The 11165-nt window shown below is 42.6% G+C and overlaps 1 protein-coding gene across 1 annotated transcript; it reads left to right on the top strand.

Annotated features, from left to right (window-relative positions):
- The first annotated feature begins 827 nt into the window (after positions 1 to 827).
- On the top strand, positions 828 to 10074 carry DNAAF6 (dynein axonemal assembly factor 6). The gene is made up of 6 exons (XM_075763427.1): positions 828 to 929; positions 2676 to 2712; positions 4198 to 4303; positions 6173 to 6269; positions 7084 to 7169; positions 9580 to 10074. Exons 1-6 carry the CDS (start codon positions 828 to 830, stop codon positions 9695 to 9697), a joined length of 546 nt encoding a protein of 181 aa, XP_075619542.1. The 3' UTR covers positions 9698 to 10074.
- Positions 10075 to 11165: the final 1091 nt, after the last annotated feature.

Here is an 11165-nt window from a genome sequence, read left to right as displayed (position 1 = left end):
CCAACCCACAGCCCCGGCCGCCGCCAGCCACCGCGCGCGCACGCGCGCGCACGGATGACGCACAGGACCGTCACTCTGCTCCCGCCCCCTCCGGCCGGGTCTTCCCGCCCTCAACAGCTATTGGCTAATCCCGCCGCCGCTCGTGGGCGGCCCGGTGGGATTGGCTCGCGAGGAGGGGCAGCGGCGCCCCGTTGCTGTGGTGACGGGGGACGCGGCTCGAGCGGCTGCTCGCTACGGCTGGAGAGCCGGCTGCCCCAGGGCGGGCCGCTGCACCGAGCCGAGCCGGGCCGGGCCGGGCCGCGCCGCGCCTGGTGCGCCTGTGGGAGGGCGGGGTGGGCCGCCCCGCCGCGCGTACGGCGGCGTCGGGAGCCGCGGTGAGGGCGGGTTTCCCTGACGCTGTGTTTCCTTTCGCCCTCAGCTTGGGCCTGGAGCAAGGCAGGTGGGCGGAGAACCGGTGTGAAGACCTCTGCCCGGCCCCTCGGTGCCAGGCCTGAGCCAAGCCGTCCTGCTGCCCTTGCCCTGGCTGCAGCAGCTGCAAATCCGGGTTGACATGGGGTCTGCCAGAGCAATAGCCACTGTAAGGCTTGAGCTGTGATTGCAACTCATGCTTGTGGAGCAAGAGTCCGTAATCAAAGCACAGAGAGGAAAGGCTGATTATGTTCCATTAGATATGTTTTGACATCACACATGTAAGAGTTTGGCTAAAGTTTATCCTTCCAAAGCACACAGCAGGAAAACTGTGCTTTTTACAGACAGTACAGAACGCATTTCTTTCATTCTTCATCTGTCACCTGTTTTTTCTGCACAGGTAAGCCGTGGGTATTGGCATGGAGAGCGTTTCCTCAGGCTCTGCTCTGCAGTTCCTTGCCAAACTGCTTCGTGATGCTCAAGATGATGATGATGATGATGATGATGATGATGAACGTGTGGTGAGTCTTTCGTAAGAAATGCTGCTTCTTTTACATGTTGTACCATAGCCTAACCTTGTTAACTGAGGAGAAGCAAATCTCCCTTTCCCCAGAGTGAGTAAAAAGAAGGAAAAACCTTAGAAGGTTTTGGACTGCCTGAAACAACTAGAAGATACTTATTCTCTTGAGGGAGAGAATAAGGAAGATGCCCCAGGACAACAAGGAGAGATTGTGACCACCAAATGGGAGGGAGATTCAATTTGTCAGCCTGAAGGAAATGAGAACATGTAGTTGCAAGAGCTTTAGGTGCTCTAGACTTCCCCCTACTTCGCCCTGAAGCCTGCCAGACATGAAGGCAATTACAGCTAAATACTTCATATGAAGGAGGAAAAAGTCGCCGCTCAACTTCTGAGTAAAGACCTAAAATATCCAGAGGTGACTGAGTGTACTAATTCTGTGTGTCAGGCATTGAAGAACTGTAGAGATACTTGATCATTGTGGTACAATAGATACATTGGTGATTGTAGAATAGGGAGGGGTGAGTAATCATTCTAAGGTGAATGACCTGAATGATTAATGAGAGAAATATATTTCCATTCTGCTATATCGATGCATCTCAGGACGAGATGAAAATCACAGCTTTTGGAAAAACTACATTGTTCCTGCAATACGCAGCTGCTGCTTTTATCTAGGCATGCATGTGTGCTGGGGAGAAACATCCCAGGAGGGCCACAGGTGCCAACAATCCCAATGCAGAAGGCCTCTGTGAGGGCTCAAAACTTTGCCAAGTCTCTTAGGATTTTGAACAAGTCCATCTCATGACATGGATAACAAAAATGGCACATGCCTCAGTGTTCCTCCAAATCACTCCTCAACAAAGAGCCAGCTGGCTGACCCAGCAGTTGTGCGCTAGCGGTGGCAATGGTAGTAATCTTTGGGATAAAAGGGGGCGGGGGGGGGGGGGGGCACAACCCGTGACATTCCTTTTCAGTAGGTGCTAGGCGTGGTCCTTCACACTCTGGCTACCCTTCAGCACTTTAATGCCTGCCTTTTAGAAGTAGCATTATTGCTGTACGTCTTTGCAGTAAACATCCTGATTTTAAAAGAATTTGTTTACATCTTATTAATAAAATGAATGACACTTCAGAGACAGAAATGGAAAATTGTTACAAGGGATGTCAATTAAGTCTGAGTCAATCTGGGTAAATTGAAATCTTTATTTTGATTTAATGTTCTGTGCATATGGAACACTTTATCAAACCAAGGAATCTTCATATATAGAGAAATGCCTTGCATTGGCCTATTAGCACTAAATTGATTCATAATTAGAGGAAGAGGTTGTTGCCTCATATGATCTCTACTGTCAAAAGGAATCCAAATGCTGTGATGGGGTTTTCATGTTGCTTTCCTGCAATGTTTTCATGGCAGACAAAGCATGGAAATTTTGCCAAAATTGCCATGGAAAATAATACTCAAAAAGCACATCCGTCTGTAACACTGTGCTTCTGGAGCCCCTGCTTGAACCCAGTGTGTCAAGGTCCCTGTCTGCTGGGTGAGAGCAAAGAAGCAAGAACATTCAGTGGTTTGGTCATAAAATTGTGGGATAATATTTTTTGGATTCTAGCAGGTATTTGTGTGATCTCAGATGGCATTTTGTATTTATTGACATCATCATTGTTACTGAGCTAGGCTCTATGAAAATTGACTGAAGCCCCATTTGCCTTTTTTGCAGCCACACTCTCCTCTTAGCGCCATGACTCCTGGTAGTATCGGACCAGTAAAGAAGAGAAGAAAGAGACCACTGGTAAGGAGGAGCGTTTGCATGTTTTAGCACAGTCCCATGTTAGCAGGCTATAACAGCTGTAGTAATTTACCACTGATGGGGTTTGCTTCAATAAGAGAGTGGCCACTGAGATGGAAAGAGCATTACATTTTACAATTGCACTGTAAAATTCTTCTTTTCCTGAAAGCTTAACTGCAAAATATACACAGAGAGGCAGAAAGGGTAACTTCAGAGCACAGCAGCCTCAAGTGGCGATACGAAACAGAGCACAGAGGCACAGCCTGGAGCCTGGTCGCGGGCTGAGGGAATCACAACGGAGCAGCAAAAAGCTCCGTATAAGCACTCTGATGGACTTGTTAATGCTCACTTAGAGCAAACAAGGAAGATGGACTTCTAAGTACTCACCTGAAAGGATCTTCGAGGAGTAAAACTGCGTGGAACTGAGCCGATGCCTATGAGGAAGAGCTATGAAGTGTACCGGGAAGCAGAGTCATACCATACCCCTTCCCCCCGCCAAAGTTTCACAACCCTGTTTGGACTACAGAGAGGGAGAAACAGAAGCTTTGCTCAGTGCTGCCCTCAACAGACCGAGAGACGTTTTTTTCAGTTATTCTCCTTCCTGCACCTAATTCTGTGCCTGAAACCCTGGACAATTACATGCTTTACCTGACTCCAGGTGTTCTGGCATCATATAGAAAGGCAGACTCTCACACAAAGAGAACAGATATCTTGATGGTTCCTAAATTTGTGTCAACACCTTGGATTGTACTCAGGAAAGAAAGGAAGATGAGTTCAGTCTTGGCAGAGTTAAAGTTCCTCCTGGAGCTAATGCTGTCGCATTATTGGGCAGCTTAGTTATGAGCTGTAAGAAAAGTCAACGAGAACCAGGCTGAATGTAGGAGGGAAGGAGCTGTGGCAAATGTAACAAGTAGAGTATTTTGCTTGGGATTGTAACAATAACCAGAGACTTTACTATAAAAACCTCCAAGCTGCAGATTTACCAGCTTACTAGAAAACACATCTTTCCATGTAGGACAGGCATAAACCATGGCATTCTGCCCATGAACTTTCATGTTTCTTAAGTACCTTATTTGGGCTGTGCTCAATAATTAATGGAAAGATGTGGAGTTCTATGTGAGGAGGGGGTCATTTAGTAAATTACTCTGCTCGCTTAAAAATCTCATGCCAGGGTGCTTGGGAAAGATAAATATTTCATACTTCTACACTTCACCCGTTTTGAAGTGCTAGATATTTTATACCTGAAATGAGGATTTCCTTGACATAGAGGTTGGGTAAGGAAGTATAAGGGAAAGGAAGAGAAAACATCCTCTCTCTGCAAATTCTTGTTCATAAGATACCGAGGTGAAGGAGACTGTAATCATTAACTAGAATGCTTTTAATACAAAGATTTTTTTCTAAAGCCTAGAAAAGTCTAAGTTTTCAGCAAACCTAGAGGAACAGAAACATTCCAAAATATGACAGTGTGATTTTCCTCATCACTTACAGGTGCTTTACAAGTGAAATCTGAAAACAGGAAAACTATTTGGAATACAGAGGAGGTCCCAGAAGGATCTGAATTTGATGATACCTGGGACCTTAGAGAACAGCCAGAGTGAGTGAGTTGAGACTGCCTGCATGAGCTTTACATAGCATTAGTGGAAATAGGAGTTAAGCAGCATCTACTGCATTTGAGTGAAACAGCCATCTGAAAAGCTTTTGTCATGGAAAGAGAAAGGAAGAATATTGGTGTTGCATCTAAAGCAACATGTGAGGAGTGATTTTTAACCTCTCCCTTGGAAACTTTCTGATCTCATAACAGAAACGAAGACTTGCTTTTTCCCTTTATAAGATTACTTGCAGCATCAGATACTTGTGTAAAGTGAGATTAGGAGGGAGAGTAGGCCAGCAAAACAATTTACTAGCTTTCAAATATACCATTTGTGTGAAATACCTGTCTTTTCCCGCTGCAACCACGATACAGTCATTTTTCATACTCATAAATTCATAATGTACTCCAACTTATATTTGCATTTCAAAGAGTTAAACTCTTTAGAGACAAATAATACTATGGGAAGGAAGGCTATATGCAGGTAGTTTTGAACTTTTAAATCTTGTCATTCAATCTCAGCCTGTCAAGGGACAGCCTAAAACCAGAGTCTTTTCCCTCGCACATAGAAAAACAATAACAAAAATATACTTGAAATAGATGCAACCAGGCATGTTAGTTGTAGTTTGTAGAGGTCAGAAAGCTTTCAGGGTCAACCCACAAAGCAGCCTTTGCGTTTCTAATCTTGTGTTCCAATGCATATCCTGGAGTGCTAAATGCTGGAGCAGATGGACTGAAGCCCACGAAGCTGCACATCGTATGCTAGTTTGTAGTCCAGAATCCTCACTTTTGTCTGCACATAAGTCATGCCATTAGGTGTTCGGTTTCCTGATCTAAACACGGGACTGACACCCACCTGAACTTAGGCTCAGCATTTCTGAAAATTATATGGCATTCACCTATAGCCTCACATACACTTAGTCTTGAAACCATCACCTGTGAGGTATAGAACATGCTCTCTTTTTATCGTGGGCACAACAGAAACTTTTCTCATGCTATTTTTTGACCCTCCCCTCCATGCTGGGTAAAATGCAGTGCTTCTTTAGCCTCAAACAATTATGTCTTGTGTTGCACAGATTAAAAGAAAGTATGAGTCTTTGTAACAGTTAATCAAATTGAATCAAGGAAAATGGCCCAGAAGGAAAACAGGTGGCTAGAAAAAATGCATCCAGAGCTATTAGACAGATTACTCATTGACTTAGGAATTACCACATACACGTATGAACACTGGAGATGTGAAAAAGACTTTCCCTACGCTCTTTCCAACAGGTTAGAGAAGTGACTCACTCCACTTATTTTGTTCAGTTTAGTAGGAGTAATGTATGTTCTAAATACAATCTTTAATTTGTATTTCCTCATTCATTAAGTATCAAGAGCAAGGGAGTACGTGATTCTAAATTTTGTAGATGTGAAGGGGTAGAAAATAAATGTTGGCCGAATGCAATAGAGTTAAAATTTGACAAGAGTGTTACACTCAGGCTGCAAGAATATGTTGAATGACAGAACAGAACACATGTCACTGCGACAGCATCCTTTTCAAATTCTGTTTCCCAAGAGTTTGTGGTGTTCAACTAGTTGATAAGTATCATATTCACTTAAGATGCATTTCCTGATCCTGCAAAGGCTGGTTAGTGAAGTATAGGCAGCAAAGTGAGTGCCTTGGAAGGTGGAGTGAATGATCTTCACCTGTCTTCTAGCTAACTTGGTCATGTCTCTGGACAGAAACCCAGTGCAGATGGGTTGAAGACTTGAAGGGAGACTGAAAAGGAGGAGAGACAACGCGATGAGGATATTTACAGTCCTCTGAGAAATACAATCTCCTTTAGTCTTCTGCCCATTCTCCAGTATTATTAGACAACTACTTCTCTTCCTCAGGTATCAGATTTTATTCAAACAGTGTGTGGGAACAGAGGATGTCTTCTTTGGGATGAGCAGGAAAGACTCCTCCACAGCCTGCTGTGAAGATATGGTGGTGAGCTGAACCTGTATCTTCCATCCCTTCTTTGTGCTCTTTCTCTCCCCTTTTCAATCTTGCCACCTTCTTGAGGGACAAAATGTAAACACCAAGCTGTATTGCTGCCTTTGGCCTTCTGCAGGATTTTCTTGTAGTTTTTCAAGCATTTGTAGATGATACCTACACTTGCTAACCTGAGGAACTCGTGTATCTCCTCAAAGACCTAGTGTATGCAAAAGAATCTGTGCAAATGCATATGCCACATACAAACCTGAGGGAAATAAAAAGTAGCTCTAAGATGACCATTTCATCTTGGACACAATTTCGGGGGGGGGGGGGGGGGGGGGGGGGCGGGAAGAGGCTGGGAAGGAGATGGTTTTCAGCTGCCTGCATTTATTACAAGGTATGTGAATTAGCAGAATGCTACAGTACTGATAGTCTTTAAAGTTACAAGTATCAGATCCTGTCCCATTATTATATGATCAAAGACCTCCCTGCTTTCTGAACTTCAGTAACAGGTAGAAACTGCTGTGCAACTTTCCTAGTAGAAGCAAGCTGTCCTTGGAATACACAAAGCCAGGGGGTTTTGCTGGATGTAGAATATCTGTCACGTACATTATCAGCTCAGGATTTTGAAGAAAATAGGAGATCAATACACATCACTAAGCTATTGAAAGCAATGATCACGACTGTCATATTTTCTCTGATAAAAACTACCTACTCAGAATGTTGCTCTTTGACACTAGCATCAAAATATTCATGACGATGAGATCTTTTATGGCTTGTAGGGCTACATATCTAATCACAGCTTTACCTCTGCCTGTCGTTTCAGATTAAAATCAAGCTGCCAGAGACAAAGTACTCAGACATCACATTAGATATCCAGGACAACGTTCTTGACCTTCGAACTCCCAAAAAGTAAGCAAAATACAATTGATAGAAGTACAGTTAACATCTTGTTTGAAAGGAGGTTTAACCAAGCCTTCAACTGAATGCTGTATGGAAAGCAAAGCTAAAGATGAAGATTGTATTATTAATTTCACATGAGGAAAAAAAGACAAAAAAACCCATAGTCCATCTGTAGGTATATAGTGTGCTAGCTTTGAATCTGTGATACTGTTCCAGCAAAAACAGCTTTAAGACAGATTTTAGCTACTTAAACAGCAAGGTTTCAAGGGCCCAAAATGTCTGGCAAAAAACTGTCCACAGTCTTGAAGGACTTCTTGGGAGTTTGCTTGCTAAATACTAATTTGTACAAATATATAACTGAAGATGGTGAAAAACGTGCAGATATATTTTCAGAAGTTGAAAGCCAAATTGTGGACATATCCAGTCATGGATGCAGAGGTGGACATGTTACAAGGTTTCCCTAAAGAGATTTCCTTTGAGTTCTTTTTTTATAGGGCTATTTCAAAATTTCAAACCTACAAAGATAATCAACTGACTGATATACTCTCAGACTTGTCAGTCTTCCTCCATATTTGCAATTGCCCTGCCTGAGATTTCCAGATAATTCCCATGTCTGTTTTCCTTTAAGTCCTTCTTCACAACAGTGCTTTCATAAGAAAGCTTAATCCTCTCTGGGCTGACTTGCTGCATTGAATGGCATGTGAGAAGATCCATACGTGAATACCTTCCTACAAATAAATTCAAGGTACAGGCCATGGACTAAGGCCCAAATTAGTTCTGTCCCTAGTGGACTAACTATAGAAAAGCCACTTTTCTCACGGACAAAACCAGGCTGAGTTGGTTATCCCCTGCTTGGATTTAACCCAAGGATGCAACAGGAGTGGAAGAATGTTTGGAAGTACTAGCTTTGAAACTTGAAAATCAGGATGAATAATTGTTCAGCTAATGACTTGCAGAACCTATAGGTAGTAACAGAGGTAGCTCAATGCAATACTGCAAATGTAGGAAAACCTCAGCATCCTTTTTCTTTTGCAATTCTGTCTTTTTGGTGATTCATATCTGCCATTATCTTCTTAGTATCCAGCTGTCTCTAGTCACAAGCGTAGCAAATAAAAAGTTTGCTGTAAATCTAATGGTTGCTTGGGTACAGCCTGAGCCAGTGCTGCTTTCACAAATACAAGTGCAAGTTGTCTCAGTATGAAAGAAAGAAACAAACCAGATTTTAAGTTCTACATGCTGAAAATCACTGTACTCTCACAGATGTGTAGGAGGGCTCAAAGGTCTGTAGTCCTGGGGCTAATTCTAAACCAAGCTGATTTTAAAGACTTCTCCAAATTATTGCAAACGGCTGCCTTCACTAGGTATGGTGCAAGGGTGTTTGTTTTGACTGTACCTCTTTCAGCCATGGCTCCTACAAAACAGCTGAAAAGGTCTGAAAAAGAATCACCATGACTTAAACCCTAATTTAAAGTAACCCCCCATCTATGCTACTACGTTGTCTTGTTGGGCTTTATAGAGTTTGGCTGGGCAGATCTATTGATTCTAAAGTGTCCTTGATTGTGTTTGCACTGTCTATTGACAGTGGAGGTCCAAGACTGCCCATCATTCATATTGTTAATATATAAGCCTGGGATAAGAGGGCAAAGAGTCCAGACTCTGCATGAGCAAGTAAGTTTGAACTGTCATCAGTGAGAAGAGTTGAATGGGTCCAGACTGAGACATCCTCGTGAGGAGATAAACCGGAAGGCTTGGCAGCCATTCCAGGAAAAGCTGTATGTCTAACATAGTGAGGAACTGTGGAATAGTTCCTGAGTCCAAGATCCAGCCTTTCTTTGTGTATTATCTGTCTGAGCCACAGGTGGATCACCAAATTAATCTTCAATGTAGGTTAAAATCCCAGCAACTTCATAACTGTAAGTCAATTCTCATACCTGAACTGTGCTTTGCAGTGTAGACATATCCTTTGTGAAACTGGATTGGCCAGAATCTCTAATCAGGCTGCACTACTTATTTACTTATTTTTTTTTTGCTAGAGAAGACAAACTCCTGAAGACATGTTCAGGCTTGAGGCATTATTCAGATTTTTCCCACCAGGACAGCATTATCAACGCAGCTCCTCCTTTCTCTGCATTTAAAATGCAGCACTGTGCAAAAGCAAGAACAGTGGAGAGAGCCCACAATCCATGACTGGAAACCGTTGTCATAGCCACAGCCACAAGAAAGGAATAGTGTTAGAAATATTTCAGGGCCTGTATAGCTGTGCACCAGCTACAGGCCCCACAAACATTCATGAGAATGAGATATACTGAAAGAACATTCCTTGGTATACTGATTGGCGAATTGCAAGAGTAACCTGCAGTGCCATCTCAATTGCTCACCTGGTCTGAGACATTAAAATTCACTGTGTCCTCTTTTACAGGAAGCTGCTGCTGCACCTCCCCTACCATGTAGACAGCAAGAATGGTAAAGCTCGTTTTCTCTCTGAAGAGGAGACCTTGGAAGTCACCTTGAGAGTATCAAGGAAGTTTGATTTCTAAAATTTTGTCTGATGGATATAGAAAAAGAGAAAGTTTGCAAAAATTAATCTCTAAGTTTTGATGCCTTCTTGAAACCTAACTGGTCATGAAATAGTAGATTGTGTCCCAATGCTGGGACTGAGGCCAGTTCAGAATCTCCTCTTAGCTACTTCTTGATGTGAGGATCAAAGCTCCTCAGGGACCCATATCCACATCTGAGACTCCTTTATATCGGCAGAACAAGGTAACCAATTATAGTTGGATTGTTGAACAGCTCAGCTCTTTTGAACAACTTTTGCAATGTATGGTTCAGTGTCATCTATTCATCTGCTGTCCCTCCAGCTATTTTTCTGACCTTTCTTGATTAATAAAAGCATGTGTTCTAATGAGTTACCTTTCATTCTGCCTTCTCTATATATGTCCCAAGAGACTTCCTAAAAGTGAGATAAGAGGAACTTTGCATAACAAAGCATGGTTTAAAGGGCTGATGGCTTTCAGGTCCAATCTAGAGCTACAGAGACCGGTAACCAAAATGTTTCTCTGACTAGCTGCTGGGCAAATATATTCATTTAACATTGTTAATCATGTGGGAAACAAAGGTATTTGCTCATTGATCAAAGTGGAAAGGACAAGAAGGGCCTTGCATGTTGACGGACTTTAAGTACACTTGACCAGAAGCTTGTAAGCACTTTAAAAACAAAATGGCTTGGGTCCCGCGTTCTTCTGGTGTAGAAGTAGAGGAAAATAATTGACTAGCTAGGTTGCAGACGGTACCCACGCAGCTAAATTTGTGGCAGGCTGTAATGAGCAGATGAATTCTCCATGATAGATTGAAGACACTGACAGTGAGGTTTCCATGTATATCTTTTGTTTTGTCAGGAATTTTCAGAATTCACTGTATGTTTGTAATATATGCATTATAACCCTAGGACAAATTAAGCTGGTGTCTGGACATTTCAACCACTTCTCTAAAAGTGGACCCATTGCTTGGGTCAGAACAATACTACTTACCTCTGCTTTAGTGTTAATGCACTGGAAAGTAGAGACCTCAGTTATGATTCATCACAAGCTATCAAATATGCTGATAACACTAAGGGGCTATTCCAATTTGTATTTGCTTAAGTTTCTATAAATTGCATTTGAATGTTTCTTATTCCTACTCTACAAAGCTGTGGTGGAAGGGAACTATGCAGATGTATGAAAAGACTGAGATCATTCCTCCTGACTCAGTTTGTACTGCCTGTGGTTGCCAAGAAGTTACAGTAAGGCTGTTTCTTGGAAAAAGGTTCTTTGTGGTCCCTAGACAATATGCTGCTTCGTTTTTGCATTTCTTATACAGATTACAAGAAAAATGGAAGTTTGACCTGTATTTATACACATGTGAAGATAACATTTGCTCAATTCATTCAGTAAATCCATGGCAAAGCAGAGTATAACTCTGCTCTTCTGAGCCCTGTTCCAGTGCTCTATCCACAAGGTAACGTTGCCT

The sequence above is a fragment of the Balearica regulorum genome, chromosome 11 (genome assembly GCF_011004875.1).
Source record: "Balearica regulorum gibbericeps isolate bBalReg1 chromosome 11, bBalReg1.pri, whole genome shotgun sequence".
NCBI classification, from domain to species: domain Eukaryota; kingdom Metazoa; phylum Chordata; class Aves; order Gruiformes; family Gruidae; genus Balearica; species Balearica regulorum.
Note: the sequence above shows the minus strand (reverse complement) of the source record. Positions and strands in the feature narration are given on the sequence as shown.

What these genes read in the sequence shown, in the direction of transcription:
- DNAAF6 (XM_075763427.1), top strand. Translation starts at nt 828, where the DNA reads ATGGAGAGCGTTTCCTCAGGCTCTGCTCTGCAGTTCCTTGCCAAACTG. An exon ending in ATGATGATGATGAACGTGTG is followed by an intron (nt 930 to 2,675) that starts GTGAGTCTTTCG and finishes GACTCCTGGTAG; the next exon opens with TATCGGACCAGTAAAGAAGA. An exon ending in GACCTTAGAGAACAGCCAGA is followed by an intron (nt 4,304 to 6,172) that starts GTGAGTGAGTTG and finishes TCTCTTCCTCAG; the next exon opens with GTATCAGATTTTATTCAAAC.